The sequence below is a fragment of the Pyxicephalus adspersus genome, chromosome 11 (genome assembly GCF_032062135.1).
Source record: "Pyxicephalus adspersus chromosome 11, UCB_Pads_2.0, whole genome shotgun sequence".
Lineage (NCBI taxonomy): Eukaryota > Metazoa > Chordata > Amphibia > Anura > Pyxicephalidae > Pyxicephalus > Pyxicephalus adspersus.
In genome coordinates, this window is record NC_092868.1 from 17,085,948 (window position 1) to 17,111,100 (window position 25,153).

The 25,153-nt window shown below is 35.2% G+C and overlaps 1 protein-coding gene across 2 annotated transcripts in view; it reads right to left on the reverse strand.

Moving 5' to 3' along the window:
- Window positions 1–343: 343 nt before the first annotated feature.
- Window positions 344–25,153, reverse strand: part of TTYH1 (tweety family member 1) — a 102,954-nt gene continuing 78,144 nt past the window's right edge. The window contains exons 5-14 of one of the 2 annotated variants that reach the window (XM_072425608.1): window positions 23,653–23,748; window positions 21,285–21,357; window positions 16,533–16,608; window positions 15,306–15,361; window positions 13,449–13,541; window positions 9,935–10,027; window positions 8,835–8,977; window positions 7,532–7,717; window positions 5,391–5,469; window positions 344–1,123 (exon numbers count right to left, since the gene is read on the reverse strand). In XM_072425608.1, the coding sequence (XP_072281709.1) occupies window positions 1,040–1,123; window positions 5,391–5,469; window positions 7,532–7,717; window positions 8,835–8,977; window positions 9,935–10,027; window positions 13,449–13,541; window positions 15,306–15,361; window positions 16,533–16,608; window positions 21,285–21,357; window positions 23,653–23,748 (979 nt within the window). In that variant the 3' untranslated portion in view covers window positions 344–1,039. The remainder of the gene's footprint in view (window positions 1,124–5,390; window positions 5,470–7,531; window positions 7,718–8,834; window positions 8,978–9,934; window positions 10,028–13,448; window positions 13,542–15,305; window positions 15,362–16,532; window positions 16,609–21,284; window positions 21,358–23,652; window positions 23,749–25,153) is intronic. The other variant, XM_072425609.1, reaches the window with a different exon arrangement.

Consider the following 25,153-nt stretch of genomic DNA (forward strand, 5'->3'; position numbering starts at 1 on the left):
AACCTATTTTTTCAAACTTGCCTACCCATCTTCTTCTGCCTTTTGAAACCATCACTACTTCCCACCACTACATATCTCCCATCCTATTGTGTGTAAATTTCCCCACCTCCTAGATTGTAAGCTCATTGGGCCAGGGTCCTCTCCTCCTGTATCATTGTCTGTATTAGTCTGTCATTTGCAAGCCCTATTTAATGTAGAGCGCTGCGTAATATGTTGGCGCTATATAAATCCTGTTTAATAAAAATAATAATAAAAAAACTGTCTGGTTTACCTTCCCAAAGTTAGATGAGCCTACAACTAAAAAGAAAAAAAAACATTATATCTGAATCTCACCAGAAGTAAATTATTTTCAGATAGCGTTTTTTCCCTTTTATTTAAAGTCAATGTAAAATATGAGTTAGTGTTAAAACAATCTAATTAAAAACAAATCTATCTGTGAAGGAAAGAGGTTTGCAGCAGCAATGTCCTTTGTTTTCTAGAACACATACCGGTAGTACATCTTCTTCAGTCCATGTCACAAACACATAGAAGATACTCCTTGTGCCATTCAGTACCACTATCACTGGAATCTACATCCACTTGTCCAGTCAGCTGGGTGTTACATTAGCCATGTCCTAGTATTGTTTGCCATATTACCATCTCCAGACATCAGCAGTGAATATCTCCACAGCTAGATCTACTCCTTAAATCTTTCTAAAATGCCTTCTGTTAGACTCCCTGTGGTGCCCCCTTTTGGAAGTCAGTTGGAAGGTCCAAAGCACAATCTTAGGGTAATTATGGAACAAGCCTTATTGGGGGCAAAAAGAACAGGAAAAAATTACAAAAAAATTAGGAAAATGAAAGGCAGTGTACAGTCTGTAGTAAATTACCCTGTCAAACACAGGGGGTCAAGAGGTTTTAATAACAAGGGGAATCTCAATGGTTTGCTGCACCCAAATCTCCTTGCCAGAGAGGTTAAGATCAGAATGGCTCAGTCTTTTTTTCTTTGCTTGTGTTAGTCACCATCATAGGGTGGAGTAAGGAGAGCAGGAGGAGTCATCTAGGATACGAGGTCTGTTCGACAATGTGTATCAGTCTCTTCTTGGAATGCACTGATGAAGGATGTTCGCATGTTAGGAGAGTACTGGTGGACCCCATGCCAAGGAGTGCAGAAGAAAAAGGTAAAAATAGCAATAGATTAAAATTCAGTCCAATCGTAAATACCACATTAGCATATTTACATAAACCTTAAGAACACTGACAAAATGATTGAAAAGGTTTCTATCCTGCCAATAAAGTCTTTACGTTAGGCATGTGCTCTTATGCCTATAAGTGTTCCTTAGCAATATGTTTTCCTTGCCCTAAAGACTGAAGTCTATTCTATAAATGTGTGCTAACACATCTGACTTCTGAAAATGTGCTTCACAACTGCTCCATCCTACTTCTCCACCAGGGAGTGCTTCAGATCCAGAAATCAGGATCTTTAGTGTGCTATCTTTTATGAGTGTGTATTTTCCTAACTGCTTTACACAGGCGCAGAATTATTTGTTGGAATCTGCAGGATTTTGAGAGGCAGCACATGCTTAGGTGCCCACAGCTGGCACTTGAAAGATGTGAATCTCTTTTTTAGATGCACAAAGGATAGTGTAATTTACTTCATTATGCCTACTGGAAGGACTCAAACCAAATCAAGAGCTTTTCATGTACATCAGTCCAAACCAGCAGAGAATGTTTAAGGGGTCACTGTTCAAAGCAAAAAAGGGTACTCTTTGTATGGCATTATTAAGGATATCTCAGCCAGAATAAATAACATTCAGCCACTTGGCTATTTATTATAGCATTGATGATCTGGGAATCAGCCTTAAAGCGTACCTAGACTCAGAAATCTCACTTTAAATAAAAGGGTAGACAACCTTTTTGTGTAAAGTAAAAATTCTGTTTTTTTTTTTTTTTTTTTTACGTGCTACACCCTTTAAAAAAAAAAAGAGTGCAGAACTGCCCCAAATTGTTGATTGACTAGGCAATTGAGAATGAATAGGAGCGAAATGCCTCCCAGGATACCAACGTCATGCATCCCAGGAAGCTCTTGGGTGCTCCTTCTGCACATGCCCGAGCATCTTGGGCATGCGCAGAAGGAGCCTTTTAGTGAAAAAAGGAAAATCCCTGTGGGATTAAAAGTGTCTTTTTTTTTGTTTTATGCAGTTTTTAGTTTAGTTCTTCTTTAAGCCATGTACACGCCAGATGATTTCTTGAGGTGAATGGTAGTGCTTTTCTTGGACAAAAACCTGACACAGCGGTCCTCTAAGGTAGTTTATCAATCCACGAGGGCAGATTGATTAATGACAGGTTGGAAATGATCAGCACAGCTGTTCCTCCCTTCTCTATAGAACAGAACTGTACAGTGTCATTTGTTACTATAAACAATCACAAAATGTTTCCAGGGACAGTAATATGGTGTCTATCCAGGTTAATTTCCATGTCCGGCAGTGTTGACACAAATCTTAGAACTGGATATACAGACATACACATCAAAAAACAGCTCCTTTATGTGTAATAATTCTGTGTGTATATTACAATAAATATACTACTATAAAACTTATCATTATATACTGTAATTTTTTTTACTAATCTTTACCCATAAATTTATCTTTTTGACCCATAAATACAATTTTGTTGTGTTTACATACATAGGTTGAATAAAGTAAATTTCCAATGAGTTCAACTTGAAGAAATACTAAAAATCCTAACCCTGATGTTGATGTTGAAAGCAAACAACAAACAATATAAAACCCAATTTATCTTAATCTATCATATTTATCTCCCGTTTCCACTTACTATACATTTGAGCAGGGTTCATTTGCAAAAATGAAGGTTTGTTGAAACTAATAAAAATAATTCCAGGTGAGATCAAAGTCTCTAAATTATTTGCATTGCATTTTAGCAAAGCACAACAACTCATAGACTGTAAATGTATGTTTGAAGTTTGTACTTTTATTTTCTTAGTGCATGAAATGTAAACATCAACCAAGTAGGAAGTTGAAAATAAAACTGACGTGTCAGTAAATATAATTGTGTTTATGTCCCTGAGTGGATAAACTGTAAAGCTGGTCAAACAGCAAAATATTTATCCCTATGTAGGAAGAGACTTCTGTAAACCCTTTTTACAAAAAAAAAAAAAGTAGATAGAAAGCTCTGAAAATAATGCCATTCTATGAAAAAACTTGTGTATACCTGACTGGACTAAAATCCTCACAGGTTATATTAACTATAGTTCCATATATTAAAATTGCAATCAGGCAGAATTTTTATCACAGGCAATGTCCTCTCTACAATAAAACAATCTTGGTCTGCTAAATTACCCGAAAGTGTTTTGTTATATGTGTTGGAAAAGTGCAAAAAATATCTGTTGGTCTTGTCATCATGTAATTAACCTTTATATAATTCTTAGCTTGAAACCACAAATAGCACACCTTTAGGGTGCTGCCAAGGATTATTGGGATGTGGTAAACATATCAAATTGCCCAAAAGCATAGGTCTGATAACCAAGTGATCCTATGCAAATAGTCACCAAAGCACTAGCAAGAAACTCTCCCTCAAAATGTACTGGAGCAGTACTTTGCAGCTTTATTCTTCAGTGCAGGAAATCCTCTACTTCATCAAAGTCCTAGGTTTACCCTCAAACAAAGCATAGGATATCAGTGGAGGGCATCACCCACTGACCCTTTCCATTTTAGGACATGTCACAGCAGAGGACCTGGGCTGGCCAGGCTCAACTCTAACTCTGGCTCTGACTCAGAAGGAGAGGAAAGCAATCAAATGCTGAGCAAAGGGAGCAAAGGGAGGACCTGCAAAAAGCAAAAAAAAAAAAAAAAAACACCACTTTGACTGGCTAAACAAAGCACAGCCTACCAAAGCAGTAGCTACACATGGATGTGGTACAGTTCCGAATAATAGGGTCCCTATATAATGAATTATTTATCTTTATGTTGTGAAGAGTGGGTGAGTCTGATTACTATAGTCCACAGGAGAACTTTGGAGCGGAGAGCATTTCTGATAGATCAGAAGGTTCCTTTTCTGCACCTGCAGGGTCTTTAAATGGATGAAACATGTTGAAATGTATTGTTATGATGTACCGCTTTTTTATTTCACATTGATGTAGATTTGACCTCCTGAAAAAACCCATGCTTGGATGAATAAACATTAGACAACAAGAATTGCAGGAGTGTAGTTTTTTTTGCACCTTGGTGTGATTTCTCACAAGCAGGTGATAGAACAGAGTCACTGATGTCCTAAAGTTAAATTTGCTTGGTACTCCAGCTTGGCATGATATGTTGATTTGAGATGCTAAAGAGGTGGAAATTACTTGGGGGTAAAAAGGAAAGTTCAGCCTATATGCCTAGAAAGCTGATATCTGTACTTCTGCATAAAATATAATTATAGGTAATGTTTTATTGGTGTTTTGCCTTGTGATTGATGTGTAGGAGTTAAAATTTACACCAAAGTCCAATGATTTTATTTACCTAAAAGGTCAATAAATGCTCAAAAAGAATGGTGAGTGGTTAGCTGAATAATTAAGTTTTTTAAGTTAATTCCATGTACTACTTCCCTCTCTTCCTGGCAACGTCTATTCACAAGACCAAAGTCCATAGTAGTACACTATCCATGTTAACAACTCTTCCACACCTCTCTTGGATTTAGGAATACTTTATTTTATGATCACATGTCACATCTAACACTGCCATGTGGTACAGGGGAATATTATATCACCGTGTATGGTGTTGCCAAACATTGCCTTGGATTTAGCATAATTTTCCACACACAGTTATTTGCTGGGTCTTTAAACAGTGCTCTTTATTTGACCTTGTTGATGCATCCCATCTCACTAGCTCCCATCTGTCACATTCTTGGCTTTGTAACACTCAGCTCTGTTGTACTTATTCTCTGAGCCTTTGCTGCTTAACTGTATACGTAGCCTGTATCAAATATGTGTTTTCTAGCTGATCCCAAAACAAAGAACATAAAAAAATTTAAGGAAAACATAGGATGAAATTACTAAAAAATATTAAAATGATGTGCAGACAGAGATGGGTTGAGAGAAATCTGACTGCTCTTTGCAAGTCATAGGATACTGGTAACAGCAGCTATGCAATATACCCCTGCTTATGTTTGTATTATTTCTAAATACAAGACCAATGCAGCAAGAAGAAACATTTCCTTATGAATTAGTTGGTACACCCAACCTCAAGAGGGCCCAGTTGTGCAGCAATATGATCCATATTTATGAAAAAATGGCACTTTGTACATTTTTGAATATAATATATTAGCTAATTTTACAGATGAAGTGATCTTCAAGTTTTATTTTTATATATCAGTAGCCATGGCTGTTTAATGCAACCATGCCTTTTACTCACCGAAGGGGGTGGGGACTGCCTGTCAATCAATGGGACATTTTCATATCGAGGATTGCCACTGAACAAACCGCTTTGATTCCTAAAAGTAACATGAAAGGAGGAACACAAAAACTCACAACAAGAACAAGAAAAAGAGGTAATAAAGTCTGTACGTTTGTAAATATTAGAGCATCTTGTACCATAATTTTCTATAGCTGGGTTGTATAGCAGGAATTTTTTTCTAAATATTACCATTACATAAAAGTTTTACATTGTCGTTTTTAATGTGAACATTTTCTATTTATCAAGGTTAGAGTCATATCAGGGCAACAGTAGTATTTCATTACTTGTATAGGGGTCTGTCAGTAATAATGTGAAATTATTAAAAGTCTTGAAAATATATACACAGCTGGCCATGTTACCAATGCTAAGATAATGTGAACAAGGCTGTAGAACTGAGCATAGGAGAAAACCCAATGAACTGGTGGTCAATATGTATGTCATTATTTGATCTAAAATAGCTGCTGAATTAGCTTGCACGTTCAGAACTGCTAGAGAAACTGTATGTATGTATGTATGTATATATATATATATATATATATATATATATATATATATATATATATATATATATATATATATATAGTAAATTGTATTTTATTTGTATTTTACTGCTTTTCACACACTTGTTCAAAACTCCTTTTAAATCAATTAATGAAAAAAAAATTAATGTACACATAGGTATAGTTATGCAGTAAAAGATGTTTCAGATCTAAAATAATTTAAGATTATTTACAAAAATAAAACGATTTTAATCTGATCTTTAAAGTTCAGGGCTATGCATTTGGCTGTGAAATAGACCTAGGCCCAGCATAGCTGCTTCTGCTTTAAAACTTTCAATGCATTTAGATGTACTATTAATTTTACTCAAATTTTTTTACGTCCCAGAACCTTTATATAGCAGGAGCACATTGTAAAAACACAGAAAGTGATTATTTTTAATGAAAATTGTCGAACATTTATTATCATGCTATTAGGCATAGCAATACAACCATTAAACGGCCAAAACGGCTAAAATGTACCACCAGGGTCTGAAAGTGAAACTGAGAATTCCAATTATAAGCAGTAGACGTTTTTAAAAACTGGAATTTAGTTTCAAAGCATTATACTGGACTGAGGGAAAACACAGTTTAACTGGGAAAAGGAGATTAGCTGATCACCCAATATGTATTAAAGATTATTATCTGTAATGGATTTCATGAGTTTATTCAGTCACATAGGTACTAAAACCGTGGACCCTTAGACCCTAGAAATACATTTTATCTTTATCATTACTTATGAGTCAACTGTTTATTGTTTTTTTTTCTGGTAAATGTGTGTCAATAATTGATTCACCACCAGAGAATGGTGAATGTCAGATTTACTGCTTTACAAGTAGACCACAAAATTTTTATTCGGACAGCAATGACAAATAAACAGTAACAAATAAAAGGTGGTTTGAATCCAGAATTTCAATGAGAAAGTTGCTGTACTGTTGACAATGAACCGGCCGGTTAGTGCTGCAAAAAATTCAGAACTGAAATAACAATTATGAATTAAACTGACTTGAATTATGAATAAGATAACTTTTTTTGGAGATAATCAGTTCCCTTTTGAGCATATTTGAAATTAAATATATTTTTTTTTGTTTTGTATGTTTTTTATACTCTGTATACCATCAGCTTTTTTCAGTTTTTATGATATAAATATGAGAAGTGTTTAATTCATTTCGTGTGTAGGGTTTTTTTTTTTTACTTTAATATCAAGTATAGAGAGTTACAAAATTCGACCTATTTTACTATATTTATATATATATATATATATATATATATATATATATATACACATAAAACATAAAAAGGGAATTGATGCACATGCACAGGGCATTGTTGTGCCCTGATCATCTGTCTGCAATTATCCATGGATTATTGTTACTGGTGAAGTCCCAGAAATTTGAGCAACTGTGAGCTGGTGTATTTACTGATGTATTTGGTAGCAGTGGCAGTGCAAGTTTCAATGTTTCATTTATTTTATTTTTTGGAAATATTATCAATATTAATATTAAAATTGCAATACATAAAAAGCCCCCATGTGGCTGCCGGCCTGTGTGTGCGGCTACTCACATGTACTGTGAGACGGGGGCGTTGGAAATAGGCGGGGCCGAGACCCGCAGGCTGTTGTGGCTGCCGCAGCTACTGCTGTAACTATAGAAACTGGGCAGGTGAGGCCTGCCTGCCGTGCGGAGCATCTCTCTACGTGCCTGAGGGTTAAACGGGTCATCCTCATCCATGTCATCATAGTCCAGGTCCCTGCAACATAGTGCAAACAAACAATAGAATACTTTAATAGGGACTTCACTATATAAAACATCATAGTAAAGTCAATTCAAAAGTTCTTTTCAATAATATTGTTAAATCTAAAATTTAAAAACTAATTTTACAAAGTTTCACTGTTGAAGCCTTTTTACTTCAAATCACATGTTATTATCCGATTGTGATAAGAGCTGCAGCAAAAACTTTTGTTGAAAACAAAAAATGATATTTTGCCATTTTAGCAAAAGTAACCTTACATTTTGCCCCTTCCCCTCCTCCTAAGTCATTTTTAACTACTATTAGTAGTATTAATAATGTTACAGCAGTTTTGCAGGGGGTCTGAATATGTCTGTGCAGTTCAACAGGCACTATAGTAATACCCAATTCTCTCAGGAACAGACCTAGTAAGGTGGAACACTTATGCTGAGGATGGGACTGTTTACCAGCTCTATAATGACAAGGCACTGCAGAATTAGGGCTGGAACCAACATTTAAAAAAAAAAGTGGTTTAAAAACATTTATATCGATAAATCAAGTCATAAATCGGCACAGGCCAATGAACAGAATAAAAAATGTGAGACTTCAAGTGGACTTTACATAAACACATTTGTGTCTGATTTACACATTTCACTAAAACTGCACTTAAACTGATGAATCAGTTTTATCCCCATTTTAGTGAGAAAGTTATATTTCCAGCTTCTACCACATAACTCATAACCATAAATTAACATTCCCCATTAGACCATTATCTAATTTGAACCCAGTCCCTCAAAAAGGTAAATTTATTTTAAAAAATGTAAAGTTGTTCCTTCTCTGACCTTCATTTGTCTCTCATTATTACTCAACATATGCCTAAAAGTATATTTCCAATCAGCCCTTAATCTAATAATGCAGGTCTGCATTAATAAAGTAATCTGGAAGATGAGTGTATGCACTCTGAATTATTAGATAAAGGATTTCATGTACAGTGGAAATGGAATTCTCTATAAAGACAATAATAATATGGAATTTGACAATAAAAATCAGAAACACCAGCAAACATCAATGTGTAACATTTGCAGTAACCACACATGGGTCACATGAATTTCTGTGTATTTGTCTGGATGGTACTCACCTGTTCTGAAAGCGTTTCCATGCACGAGGCAGACTGCATACGGCAGCTGTGAAGGAGAGAGCCGACAGGAAAGAGAACAGAAGGAGAAACAAGATGCCTTCCATGCCATCATAGCAGAGCCCCTTTAAAGTATCCACATAGTCCTGTAACAAAAAAAAAACACTTTAGATATTAATTTATTAATGTCTAGGAAACTTATTCGCCAATGTGATGGGGATCACTTCAGTACAGTATCTAGAAAACCTATAAAACAACACTTACTATGACACTTAAAACAATTTAGGGGGAGAGATTAAACATTTAAATCCTATTTTATTGGACAATTCAGATTGTTAGGCATTTCCTATGTTAAGTATATTAAATACATTGCTAAATCTCTTCTAGTGTTTTGGATAATAGTATATTCTTAGATGTCTGTTTCATATTGGCAAGTGTCTTCATCAGAAGCTTTACCCTTACCTCTGGTGACAACTAATAAGTTAAAATTTTAGGTTTCCAATCACTGTCTCTGGGAAAATAATCACCAGGACAAATACAGGGTAAATGTTCCGAAAGAGAGACAGACAGCAATACAGACTTTTTCAAACCTGTTACTAGTATGTCCAAAACTAAGAATATTTTTATGTTGCTATAACGTACACATATGGCTTAATTTATGGACAATGAATACATTTCCTTATATTTTCCAATGTAGGCAAATGTTTATGTATATTTGTGTGCTGCAATTTACCTGCTGATAACTAATAAAAAAAAGTCCTGGAGAAACATGGTGTCTTATTAGCTACTCTGTGGCTTTCTTGCACTTCATTTAGCTGAACTGTTGTATTGAATTTAGATTACCTTCGATTTCCTCCCAAAACCCTGCAGGGTGTAGGGTTGTTTTGTATATGCCTTCAGAATTGTAAATATGTTCAACCACACGTAGAGGGCCACAATCCAATCATTCCCTTCAGACATTTAACATGGTCCTTGCTTTAAATAATCCATATAAAGTTAAGGAAATTCTCCTTACAACCTGATGGTGTTTTTTCCTTACCCAAAACTAGAAAAAAAACTTTGGCTGGATTTCCACTTCCAGCAACATCAAACATTTTACCCACCTTATAAAGGCCTCGGCAATTAAGCAAAGCCACCAGGTGATGAAAGTTCCCTTCTGTTGTGTTCAGCATAGACTGCACCACTAATAAGTTTTTCTGTTTAGGAAAAAAAGGATTTAAGAGAAGATCAGACTTATCTTAACATGTAAGAATAATGAAGATCCTTATGAATCGTTATGTGTTTTTTCCCCTTTTCCCCATTTTTTATCTCTCCACACCATTTGGACCCATATACATATAAATAAATAAAAAAAATTAATATATGTTACAATTACAATATCCTTTTTCCATTCAGGTTCATCTGTTTAAATTGACCTTTCTGACCCTTACAACCAGAAAGCACAAGAATACAGAGTGACACATAAGTTGCACTTTCATACTCCCATACTTATTCCTTTGCATACTTTTATAAAATACTAAAACCCTCATTTTTTATACATCTATATATTTCATACCATAACAGTTTCCCCTTTACTGTTATTGTTTCTATTTTTGTTTCTATATCACCTTTAATAATCCTGACTTTTGTCTAGATTTTTAACTATTGAGATATATATACAGGTAGTCCCCGAGTTAAGGACATTCGACATACAGATGCCTCCTAAATACGAACAGGGCTTCCCTGCACGCTGTGTGCAGAACAGAGGCTTGGAGGGGGTGGTTTGCATGGCTTGCAGAAGAAATCTTTTGTTTAACACAGCTGAGGTTGTGGATGATCCTAGGGGGGGGATCTCTTTCTGCAGCCTCTTAACTCTTTAATGACCAAGACAAACTCTGCAGTTGTTTCTTTTTGCATATTAAAGCACAGCTTGCTCCAGAAGGTAATGAATGTCTAGGTTATAGTCTAAACTATTAGGATTACCTTTGAAATGAAAATTCAAATGAAAAATTACACATTTTAAAAATAATACTTTAAAAGAAATACTGCCTACCTGTAGTTGTTCAGCTATGTGACCTCTCATGTGTTTAATTTTTCTGTTAACAGAGTGAAGTCTTACAAATGATTACCACCTACTTCCTATGCCTACAGATTATATCCCCCTACGTAGATATATTGTTTGTAAAGTTTGTGCAGGTACATTTGGTCCATAAAACAGGTATTCTGTTTTATCACTTTGCTGTATACATTGTTTTTATTAACACGATTGTTATTAGAATTTGCCTTTAGTTTGTGATTTGTTGGGCTATAATAACACTGATGCCAGAAAGCACAACACCTGAGAATGCTTATTCACAATCATATGTAGACTATTATTGAATTTTCCAATATTAGCTTTAAGTTAGATGAGCTCAGTGATTGTGGGAACTTTGATTTTGTCAAAAAATTACTAATTTCATCTTTTTTTGAAAAATTATGCCTTCTTGCAAGTTTTGCTTAAAATTAATGATAAAGTTGTAGTTGTTATAATACACAGATAACAAAAAGAGACTTTTTTTTAACAGTACACGGGCAAAAAATAGACATCAGGTATAATACATATTGTTCCTCACAGTATATAATGTCAGGTTTCTAGTTATGCAAAGTTAACTATTTTAATGTTGTGTACTTGTTTTTTATTTGACTATACTACCTGAATATCGTAGCTATCAATGGGTATACACAACTGTAAATTCACACACAGAATACTCAAACATATTTATATCGATATCTGTAAAGTACTAGAGATGAGCTTTGGCTTATCTATGATCTTGGTTTTTATTCAGTTTGTCCTGAAGCTTAAGCATATTTCTCCTTTTGCTCTTGCACTGGTTTGATAATATTCTTGTAGCTTTAACCCAAGGAAGCTCTTTACAGACGCCAATTGAGATTTTTAAATAATCATATAATAATATATTATACAACAACACCTCACCATGAAAAGATGTTACCAGAACTGCTATTTCTATTTAATAACTCAATCTCTTGGATCAAAAATAGGAGGTTTTCCCAAACTTGTTTAACACACACTTCCCTGATGCTTGCGCCTGAAGTGACTTTGGCTCAATAACTGGGACCTTCCAGTTAAAAAAAGGGCATTGAGAAGGCAATTCATACTGAGTCATTCCCTACAGAGAATCACAATTCCAGTCCCAAATCTCCTGTCTAAACAGAAGATTGTTTATCAAAGCTATCCCTTCCACTTATCACTTTCCTAACAGGAAGATTATGGCTTCCATTATTGTGGCTTTAGGTATGTAGTACTCTCCCTCTAATGTAGTTTTTATAATATTGGTCATTGGTAAATTAGTGTACAGAAGACAAACTGTTGCCTGCCCATTAACAATGACCATGGGGGTGTTAGTCTACATTCCACCACTCACGTATTGGCTGAGGCCTACCTAGTATTGTTGACACTTGTGTTGGTAAGGTAATTTTTACCCCACTAAAAGCTAAGAGATACATGCAAAACAGTTTACCTTAAGTTGCTATTCCATATTACAGTGGATACCAGACTTCATAAATGTTAATAATGACAGTTTTAGAGAAGAAAGAACATGCTACTGAAATCTCCCATGGAAGTCAACTAAAGCAAAATATCTAAGGTTTGTACTTCCATATCTGGTGCCCATTTAGTGGTTTAACACAAACATGACACTACCACGCTAAGTTCAGGCAGAGTGGTGTGAATAGTGGTGGTGTTGGAGGGAAGTATCTTCAAGCAATATTACAGCCCAGCTTAACATTCAGTAAAAAACTCCTTATTGTCCATATAGTTATCCTACCTGATTTTATCCTAAACTAATGTGTAAAAACACTATTTTCCCTGTTTTGCAGTACATTAGTTGTGATTGCATACATTATGCATGGTTAGACCTAATCCTAACCAAAAGGGGAGTTGTGTGAGTGAGAAAAAAGCATTTTGTTGCCTATTGTTCGGCAGACAGGGTCTTCCTGATTTGTTTATTGAGCAATCAGAAGCTAATCTCCTTCTCAAAATCACATGAAATGTATTTTTATAGCAGGTAACTAATTTCAGCACACACCCATTTGGTGCAGACTCCAAGAAAAATTGAAAACAAAGATGGTTTAGTCATTTTAAATACTTAAAAAATCTGTCCTTTTGGAATGAAGTGTTCATCTTGACTTGAACCAACTGTTAAAGTAATTATACCTTTAGGACAGCGATTAAGTAATGTTTATTATCTAAACCTCTTGGGCTTTGAGCACTAAAGTGTTTGAGGGAACTGTTATGTAAATGTAGGTATTGCTTTTTCATACTTAATACATTAAAAAACAAACAAAACTAAAAAAAAAGTTCAAGGATGAGATTTTTAGAAAGGGTGTGAGAAATCTGCAAATTCAATTACAAGATATCCTCACTGGAAATCCCAGTACCCCCACTACGGAAAGGGTGTTACATTAATACATTAATATTGTAAAACAAATAGTTAATAAAAAGGTATATGAAAGATTTATTGTTTTATAGCTTTGTGGAAGAGATGGGGTAACACACTACTGCATACAAACTTTGATCTCAAAGCCTTCAAGGAAAATAATTTACACACATAAGAAAATAAGTAAATTTCATTAACTTACTTCTGCTGCTGGAAATTGTGGTACCGCTTCTTTTTCCAAACCATGAAGCTGAGGATGAATGTTGGACAAAGATCTCTGTGACATGGTCAGTTTCTGTGTAAAAAAACAAAATACATCTGACTAAATATTTACTATACATACTTTCTGTAGCACTACTTGCACCAGTTCAATAAAGTAAAACTTGTTTTCAACTAAACTACAGATAGACATGAAAATTCACCAATGCATTCTTTACTAATTCACCATTTAATTCTGTTGATTAAAAAAAATGTAATGAAATCTAGAAACTACTAGCGTAGGCTTCTAAATTTGACTTGATATTATCCTCCCTGTAATCCCCTGTGCAGCAGATCTGGGCTGTGGAAGTGATCCAGCTGTATTTCTTAAATGCAGAAATGTCAGTTTATAAGCATTGATCTCCTTTATGGTGGGTTGTGTAAAAATTGTGATTTTCAAGTTATTTGCAGATAGAAAATAAATACTATACAAGTATTTCATTTTGAATTCTAGCCAATAATTTATCTTTATATTTTATTTTCCTGCACTGAGAATCTGAAACAATGAACTAACACTGAATCAGATATATACTAATAATGCTTACCTACACAAGTGTAAAATGTTACTGGTATTATTCCCGAATATTGCTTTGTACAACAGTACATCTAGCACATGTAGGGTGCTTCCCTTCACACCCCAAAATTAAAATGGCAATAGTATATAAACGTGTTTTAGCACACCAATACACACAACAATTTAATGTATCTATATGGAAAACCCAAATAAAATAGTCTCTAAGTGATACACTACAAAACTCAAGATATAAGGTTTGAGCGCATATATCAGTGTACATTGTACATTGTAATACAATATAGAGCATAAACACCCAAAGATATGAACAGTATTACCAAAATTATACAGACAAGTACTGGAATAAGATCCGAAAAGACTGAAGTTTCAGGGTGCTTAGTACTGGTTTATCAAGAAGGACAAGAGGGGTTAGCTGTCTTGTACTCAGACTGTCCCACTTCTTGATTGGCACTGTTCAAAACTAAAAGTGTTTGGAGAAATCCTGTCGGAATTGATTTCAGCATGGATTTCTCCTTTTCTGAGCTTGGATTGGAACTCAAAATTCTACTAATCCAAGTTCCAATCCAACATTGCTATAGCTGTTAAAGGTAAATATTATATTTTTGTTGCGTAATGTCATTTCGAGGTTTGATTAAACTCATTCTGGAAATGGACAGGTAGTACTTTGTATCCCAGTACTCATTCCCGAGAGTAAGGTTGCAGACATCTAGTGGCATGCTTATGAAAGGGGGGTTCCAGATTCCCATAACCCCCCCACCCACAGACCACAACACTGGGGTCACCTTGCATGGACAAGGTCCTCCCCTCTACCAATGGCCCTTCGCACAGGCTGGGGTCTCGTTTTTGTCAAATCTAAAGGGGTTACATAGATTGGGGAGGCACAAACGCTTGTTACCTTCATTTCCCATCTAAGGTCCCAAGCATAAAGGGTCTAATTTTAAATATTTTGGAGAACCCTATGCTGTTTTTTTAATTAAAAAACTGATAACCACTACATCCTTTACATGTCAATAACAGTCTAGTAAAATATGAATTATTATTTTTTTTTGTTTAGTTTTGTTTATATGAAAAAAAAATGGTGACAGAGCTGTGTCTTTGTTCTGTGATTAATGTACAAAGACTAGTTAAAACACCATGGTAACAATCCTCTTAAAAGCTTTTTTTCCCATTTTCTTCCTGCCTCATACTTTTGAGTGTAAATACAGTCATAAATAACTTATATTGATGTTTAAAAGTGTTTAGCAATAAATTAGAATAATTTAACAGTACCTGCCGGAAGGGGTTTGTTACATCCTGGCTACATGTAATGTAATACTCCAAAATATCTAGAACAAAAAAAAAAGAGTTTAAACAACGGGAACAATTATTGCATTTGTCAGAACTATTACAGAATAAAATGCACATATGTATATAATCAAACAAATAGAAAATATAGGGTATACAAAGCAAATTAGGGCAAAATACAAGAAGGGATACAAAGAAATATAAAAACAATAAATTAGAGACTAGCGTAGTTGTCTCTGGGACTGTGTCCCACTGAGCACTTTTCCTGCACCTGTTTCATGGACAACTGTAAATAATAAAACCCATAGAAGAACTTGTAAAATTTGATAGAATGCCCCCCAAAAAAAGTTTTTACTCCTACTTTATTGCCTAAATTTCAAGATTTGACTGGGTGATCTGCCCCCCGTCACTTTGTTTCCTTTTGGGGGACCACATTTTTTGACTGCAAAAAAAGACAGCAAAACATCTCCTCCACCATAGGAAAGTCCTATATGTTCAAGACTGAATTTTTTTTTTTACTAACAAAAGAAATGTAGCAATCTGTCAAAGATAACAAATACGAGTGTAAAGAAAATTACATACTCCCACTCTGCAATAACTGCTATTAGAAAGCAGTGACATCAGTAGCTCTGCCCCCAAGCTGCCAAACACAAGGCTATATATGAATGTAAGTAAAATGAGTGTGAGAGACCTACCAAAAACAATAACATATCAAGTAACATTTTAAAAGATGTAATATAGAATTGTGTTTTTACTTATTGAATGCAGTTTCCCTGGGAACTACAGTATATAATTCCACTAATGTGTCATTACTGCATATATAAACTGGGTCTGTTTTAGTCACATGAGCAGGAGTTCTATGTTTCTTTCCTCTAAATTAATTGCCATAATTTGTGCAAGGTGACTTACACAGACTACATTGAAGAACCTAGCAGCCTTTTCTAGGGTTTGACATATGGGAACACATTACACATGAGCAGCATAATTGCCCAGGGAACTGAGGCTGTACTGTACTGTAGTTAGGTGTATATCCCAACATTAGTGAATTCTCTGTCTCTACTTAGATCATCCAAAGATGTGTTGTAATCTATTTAATTATGCATATTTGTGTTTGAAAATGTAAATGAAACAGCTGCCAGAATTCAAAACAAAATTAATGTATAGATCTCCCCAATAAAGAGTATAACGTCTTTAATTTAAACAATTTCATACCTGGACTAATGTTTGTAATGACCTGAGTCTGATTCATCATATATGCATCCGGATCTGAACAGAAATCACCTAATCCCTGCAGAAGTTATAAAAAAAAACATAATAAAAAGGTAAATTTGTTAGTGGACTGCTATTACTATCCAGGAAATATTACAGTTTTTGGGACAGAAAGCCTACTTTATGTACTACTACCAGGTTCAAGGATCAGGTAGCTAGGATATAGATCAGGAAACAAAAGCGAACCCCAAGACTAAAATAAAAAACACTCAAGGGCTCTATTTAAAAAAAAAAAGGGAGTCTGAGATTCCCTCAGATATTACCCAGTGGGAATCAATTACTGCTTTTGAAAAACATGGACCAGGAGAATAGATTGAGTTCAGCTAATCTCACCTCATAGCTGAGCTCCTCCATTCCTTTTATTAGTTTAGTTGCCTTTCTCTGCACTCTCTCCAATTCCACAATGTCCAATCAATATGTACCTTTTTGATGACTTATCCATGTTGAAAGCATCAGAATATATTGTTTAAACAAGGCTATCTATCCATTGATTGTGTTTATTGGTATTAGGGTTTATGTGTAAATTTAAATGTCAATGAGATGTTTTAATGTTTTGTAAAAAAAATAATTAGCTTTTTTTCAATCATGATTTAGGTTCCTTGAAAATCCATTTTTATATTATATGTATGTCCTGATTTGCATCTCTTCTAAACAGGACTAACAAATATTTTACCCTTTACCAATTTATCTGGGGTGTGGTACCTTTGATTCAGTTTGATATATAAGTGGGTTAAGAAATCTTTTGTGACTATTACTTAAAATATTGTTTTCTAGCAGAAGCTCCTCTATATGGTTCTTTATCAAACTCTCTAGTATCGTTTCAACTACAGAGGGTAAACCTACTGATCTGTAGCTACTTGGTAATGACTTTTTAAAGGCATGTACTACATTGGCCTTAATAAATTAATAAATTGGTACCATGCCAGCTAATAAAGACTAAAAATTATAAACAATAGCTTAGAAATAACATGCTTGCAGAATTACAATAATGGTAAGGTGGTGATTGGTTCTGTCCCCACTGATACAAAATCTTTTTTTTTAAGAAATAGGCACATACACACATAAACATGTACCCAGATGTATGAATTTCCACAGTGCGTAGGTCTGGTCTAAAGCCTATTAATCAAATATTTTATTAATATTTTTATTACCTTTATCAGTAATATGTTGGTGCTTTAAAAAATAAAGGTTATTTATAATAATATTAATGTATTATTATAGCATGAAAAATTAGAAAGAGAGAAAACGGAACTGATTAGGCCATCTCTGTCTCCATCGCTATGAGATCTTTGCATGACGGTGAGCAGCTCATGCCATTGTTTTCCCAGTCGACTGAGCAGATGAACACTTTCACATTTCAGTTTACACTGAATGAACACACCTTCATTCTACTATTCCCAAATTAGTAATACACTTGAACTTCGGACCTATAGAGAGTTAAATGTGGCCTGGGGGGAGGAGGAAGAAGTGGTTGTGAATTGGGCAAGTAATTCAGGTTCAGTACAACTGCATTAATACATCACTTTGGAAACTAATTACAGCTGACAGATGCGACAGAGGGTGAGGGGTGGGGGAAATCACTGACCCAGCACATAAAAGAGACCAATTAAATGATCTCGCTTCATGAGACTTGATAGGCATACAGGCAGGACAGAGAATAGAACAGAGGCAGGAGGACCCTCCAGCAGAGAGCAAATAAAAGACACAGCGCAGTTGCTTACAAATGATTTATGAAAAATTAAGGATTATACCTATACTCCCATTTTGGGTAATACTAAATAGGGCTTTCTATAAGGTGAAACTTTCCAAAAGTCTATAAGTTTTTATTGCCAATGACACGAAAGTCTCAGACATGTGAGAAGTGTTCTGGTGTAAACCTTTTACGGGCCAGCACAAACGAGTAATCCTTACATTCCAGTTGCTACATTTAAAGAAAAAACAATATGCAAAAATTAAAACAAATGGTTTGGAACCTTGCAGATTCCCCCTTAATGTTTAAACAGTAAAGTATTGTGCTGATCTTCCAATCCCTTCAGAAGCTACTTCCTCCATCTTTCTAAATACAATTACTTTCAATTTTAACTATGTAAAGTGCTTTTTTATATATTATTATTAACATTAAAAACTGTTTTTTATTAGGTAATTATGAAATATTGAATATATATTATATTGAATATTAATCAAAGAAAAGAGAAGAACAAGAGAGGGGCTTTTTTGGCTACTTATATTTAAAACAAAAAAACTGTACACAATAACAGACTCTTGCGAAGATAGTTTACAACATAATCAATGTAATTTATTAGCAGCCCACTTCGCATTTACAGCATGCAATCTTGTGGGCTGACATATCTCAAACTAGACAGGCGTTTTTAGACAAGCGAATAGATCTGAACGTACATATAATGTCCAGGCCTTGAATTAGTGGAAACCTTAATGCTGTAGTCTTAGGGTCTCTTTGTCCCGACGCGTTTTGCCTACACAGCTTCCTCAGGGGAAAATGAGACATTTTCTTTTAAATGGTGAGGGAAAGTAGATCCGTAGAAGATATGTGCTTATCAGATAGTGCCTGGGTCAGGGCAGGAGCTTATATTATAAACCACACTGGTTGATAAGAATCGTGTCAGCTTAAGGGGAATGATTTAGGCTGGTAGCTATGCTTGTGTGAGAGGCGTTGGTAAGTATGAATACTGCTGAGATAATCTGCTTCTCATCTATTAGCCCTTATAATAATGTCCACTTGACTCATATATAACCTTCAATAGTATTTTGCGTCAAGCTATTGATGTTCAGGTAGTGCCGTGTTTCTTAACTGCGAGGTTGCTTTAAGAAGTGACATTCAGCGTTGACCATGTGGGACGCAACCAGGTTAAGATGTTGATGGTGGTGAAGAAGCTAAGGGAGGTGAGTTTAGTTCAGCTTTAAGTATTATTGTGGAATGGGGGTACAACCAATACTTTTCAATTAACAGCACTTGTTCAGAAAAACATTAAACATGTTAAAAAATGTTTCTGTTTGTTAAGAAACCTATTGTTTGTCAGTAATACATTGGACAATCCTAATTTACTGATAATGCCAGTAACTTGTTGAACAAACGTCCTTTGTTTAGTCACAGCATCAACCCCTGCCCCGTAGCCATGATTCAATGGTCTTTAATGCAGAACATGACAAATGGCAAGTCATGGCATTTCCTATTTTCAGCTGCTCTCCTGTTGCCTAAAATACCATAGTTCAGGGGTAGTTGTCCTTTTACTCTGCTGCCCCAGACAAGGTTTTCAATGTGCCTTACCATCCCAGTCACGAATTTAAATAATTTTTATAACTTTTCTGTTAAGGTCAATATGTACATGTCATGGAAATTGTTGATTTTTTTAACACATTAGAAGAAATAAACCTTCATTCAATCAGTGACTACAGATAAAATATGTTTGCACAAGTCACAAATACAATCTTAATTTTTTAATGACCTAGTCAACAAAAATCAGCTCTGAGAATTTTGTGTTTTGTGTTTCCTTCAGTAGCACGATGTTAGTGGGTTATTTTGCATGCATTGCTATATTCCTCTACGACATTTCAATGGAATTAAAATCAGGACTTTGACAAGGCTAGCATATAACCCCCAAATCTCTAATTTTAGGTAATTTCTTCATGGATTTTTTGAACATTATCACTTTAGTTTTCAGAAAGATGGCATCATATTTTAATCAAGTACAATTTTGTATGACACAAAATTTATAGCTGACGTAATTGAGTTTATTTACTAAGAGAGAATAGGCTGTTGGCTTAACAAGACCAATGACTAATAATTAATATTATAATATATTATGACCAATAATTAGCCTAATAAATAATGATTGTTCAGGTTTTGGATTCCACATGATTTGATGGTAAAGTCAGCAGAGCTTCTTTTAATTTGCCAAGCTAACTGAAATATCTACTGAAAGGGAATAATAAACTTTGCTATACCAACAGGCAATGTTTTTTAATAAATCAACCCCAATGAGTGCAATCTACTCATGCTCTGAAGCCAGAGGGCAACCTTTATACCATTATATTTCAATCACCATGCTTCACAGTTGATTTGAGGCTTTCTCCTGAAGTTATGCCCTTGGTTTTTGCCAAAAACATATATTACTCTGATCCAAGAACTCTACATTTCATTAATTAGCCCAATTTTTCCAGAAAGCCTGATCATTGCATATACACTCAATGGAAAACTGAAGCCTTGCTCTAATGTTCCTTTTGAGTGGCCAATGTTTTTTTTCTTTCCCACCTTCCTTAAATTATGACATTTACATGTTTGTAAATATATATCTTAATTGAAAATGAATGCACTTCGGTGAAGTATAATATTTTACTTACAGTGGAATCATTTATTTTAATTAGATATATTTTCAAATAGCTTTCCAGATGCAAAGGCAATAATAACCTTCATTTTGAGGGCCTTAGATAACTCCTATGAAATTGGCATGATAACAACAGACCCTCAACATTATAAGTTCCACCTGCATACATCTACAAATATTTCATGTGTTCAATCTAAATTTTTATTGATTTAGATTATGGCAATGAATATACAATTATTTAAGTCAATTTTGTTTGTCATTTGTAATGTGTATTACCTTTGTCCACAGGCACTATTTAAGTGAAGATCTGAAAAAAAAACATTTCCTAATGATTTAGGACATTTAAACTTACCACAGCTGTAGCCATCTCGAGCCCCATTGATCCCCAACTGAGCAACAACACAAATAAGCTCACTATGGTCATTCTGGAAATAGAGACAGCAAGCACAGAAAGTCATGCCTACAGCCTTAATTCTATAGCAAGTACATTTATTTATAATTATCGCAGTCACAATTTTGTAGTACTAATTTTCTAAAGGTAGCATCATAATCTTTAAAAGTCTTTATTTTATCCATTTTTCTCCACTGAGAAGAATTTCCTATCCTCCTATTCTGCTTCTACCCATCACCTGGAAAACAATTGAGTAAAAGTCGCCCCACTGATAACACAAGGCAGAAATGGCAATAATGTACTCCGATCTCTGCATGTGCGGCCCTGTGTACTGTAATAGAAAAAAAGCTGACAGGCTGTAAGAATCATCTTTGACAGAAGATGTTTTTCAGTCTCTTGTGCCAGATATACCCACCTGACAGCACTTTTAGAAAGTGCTAAACCCTGGCTGCTATATTCAGCTGACACTCCATGTAGTCCACTGTGGACTCATCTAGCGATGTAGTGCCACTCTTTTCTGGCTCCAAATAGCATTAGTAATCCCTTTTTCAGTTGTTCCTTGCTTTAGGGGCAATGGAAAATGCTGTAGACTACTATCTGCTCACTGCTAGAGAAAGTAGAGTGCAAAGATGGCTCATGAACTCTTTAAACCCTTTAAAGTCCAGGACACCCGTAAAAAAGTAACTATATATACGTTTTTCTAAAAGGCGCCAGCTCCTATGGTGGAGAGATGAGCATAGACTAGCGAAGATTTGATACATGACATTGGGCAATAAGTATTAAACTGTGTGTCAGAATGCTCAGGAACTGTTTTCTCACAAAGGTTTATTCTTTTTTGCATTAAATAATAATTTAATAATTGAAGTTCTGAATACTATAATAGAAATAAATGCTGACAGGCTGTAGAAAATATCTTTGTTAGAAACTGTACCAAATTATTTTTCTGTATTGAACTATGTATTGAGTTGTACAGTCACAGTAAGTGAATTTTTATTACATTAAGCGCATTGTTATTGTATACAGTGTTTATCTTTGCTCCATTCAGTTAAAATGTAGAGGCCCCAAAAAGGGTAAATGTCTATTACAATATTGAGAGTTACAATGGTCACCTTGCTCCTTAAAGATTTTATCAAATTTAAGAATCCCATGGACTGAACAATTCTTTGGCAGGGTCTACTTGCAGTACCACAGTAACGTTCACTTCTATAACTAGAGCACATTAAGTGGTATTGTTTCATGAAACATTTATTCATATATATAATTGCTCAATGCACACCTACCCCTTGCATCATATACTACATGTCTGAATCTTGAAGCAAAACTAAACCTAAATGTGAGGAGGCAGGTTTTTGATTTCTGAATGGACAAGCTATGTCTATTTTGTAATAAAACAAACATACCTGCTTCTTTGCAATCTTTTCTATTTTGTACTCTGAGCTGCACATACACTGCCATGTATGAATTCCTGTGTACATGTGCAGGAGTCAGATCATTCTGGCACGGTTAGTCAGGGTGGCTGAAGATCCTAAATCTTAAGGAGCGGTGAGTTTAATTATTGAGAACAGGTAGGTAAGTTTTTAATTGCAGAAAAGAGATAGAATGTACTTTCTGCAAAGAAAAAAACTGTCTGCTCACAATTTTTATTTAATTTTAATTTAAATGTTTAGGTTTAGTTCTGTTTGAAGATTCAGATAGGTAATATAGAGAACAGAGAATAGATGTGGATTGGGCAACTATAGGTAATATACAATTAGTTATTTATAGAACAATACCTGGACATGTCGATCAGAACTTGTCCACTTATGAATAAACCAAAAATCAAGCATTTTTTGAGGGAGAAAACAATAGCACCTACATATTGCTCTCTGTACATTTCCAATAAAGTGAACAAACTAAGATCTTTAAAGTGAATCAACTAAAACCATTGGACTGTAAGTTTCAGTGGGTTGAGCTGAGAATACCATGCCTGCAGAAATAGATTTACCGGTACATGCTCCCAAATTACTTGCAGGTAACCTGCTGTAATTAAGCTTTGCTCGGATGGAAATAAAATACCATAGGCAGGTATTCTGTAACACATAATTTTTTCCATTCTATGTTTTTGAAAATTTGAAAAACTAAAAACCATTGTAAGAAATTTAGTTGGTACAGATTAAAAAATTGCATTTTTTGTGCTTATGGCCACTTGCTCTGTACTATGGGAAATCGCAATATGAGAACTTTGGAGCAACAAAAGTTTGTGTTCCCTGCAGAATTATATGCTTTAGCAATGTCTGTATCGACTGTCTTGACTGCTGTGCACCAAGTCAACAGATGAGGGAGTACTCACACAATTACAAGCCACTTGATCTGCTTGGCCAGGCCAAGTAAGGTGAAAAGACAGATGATGAGATCCAAGAGGAGCAAAAGAATATAAGCCAACCACCTGCAGATAGAAAAAAGACAAACGTAAAGCTGAAATCTATCTAAAAGGGACACAAAAATCGGTCTCATTGTAATCTTTGTGGCCTTTATCTGTTAAAAAAAACAGCATACACCTTTAGTGAAATTAGACTGGCCCTTATTCATTTCTATTGGATTATTTTTATTTGCATTTTGAAAATAAATTACTGCAGATTTTTTCTTGTTTTAATATACCTGGGACCTTGGAGCCCTCTTTTCTTTCCCTAACTCTCTAAACTGGCTAGCTTTAGTATTACACTAATGTTGACCCCATGGCCACCTAAGGTGCACTGAGGCTAGAGATGGAGAGCCTGAAATAGACTTTCTGGGGCTGATCTAATAAGGTTCTCCAAGACTGGAGAAGACAACTATCATGGGAGAATCTGGGTGGTACAGCAAATCTGGAATGGATTTATTAACAATCATTTGCTATCAGTTGGCAAATGTTTTCAATCCTGGAACTAATCTGATCCAGATTTGCTGGATCACCTAGGTTCACCCATGATAGTCTATCTTCTTCAGTTTTAGAGAGCTTTAATAAATCAGGCTCTCTGTGTCAATCTAGCTTTTAGAATGATTAGGATAAATTGTCTAGCAGTTTGGTTATATGTGCATGAGGTCCAAAATGAGGTAAAACATTTGCTATTCTCACTATAGAAACACACAAACTGTATAGGGACAGCATAAATTCTAACAGCCTATATTTGAAGGCAGGACATAAATCCTGGAATTTTTGGCATTCATGGAAATGTGTTACAGTATTAATATGATTTTTAAAACTTGAATGCAGCAAATTTGGATGTTCCTGCTTACCGAAATTCTAAGCAAAAATGGCCAGTGTAAATTTGTCGATCAAGTTCGAATTAAAAAAAGAAAAAAAAGATTGCGGACTGTGATGACCAATGAATTCTGCGCCCGCTGCATTCATTGATCAGTCCAGTGTGCGATCCCAGGCACTAGAGGTTAAAGAGGGACAAGTCTCCCCATTCAAAACCTCTATTGCTCTGATTGGTTGAGGAAAGCTTTCCTCAGCCAATCAGGGAGCACTACATGTTTTGAGTTTCCCCATTGAGAGTTCATCTGCAGTTCTGTTCCATGGTCACTGGGCTGATAAGTAAAACCTGGTGACCGTGGGAACTTTGCAGTCACAGCTGATTGGAGAAGGCACGCGAGTGCCTCCAATCAGCTGTGACTGCAGGCGAACTCTTAATGGAGTTTCTACATTGAGAGTTCATCTGCAATTCAGTCCCCACAGTCACCCGGCTGTACTTATCAGCCCAGTTACCGTGGGAACTGAACTGCAGATAAACTCTCAATAGAGAAACGTTATTGAGAGTTCATCTGCAGTTCCACTGCGATCCACAGGCACTAGAGGATAATTACCTCTA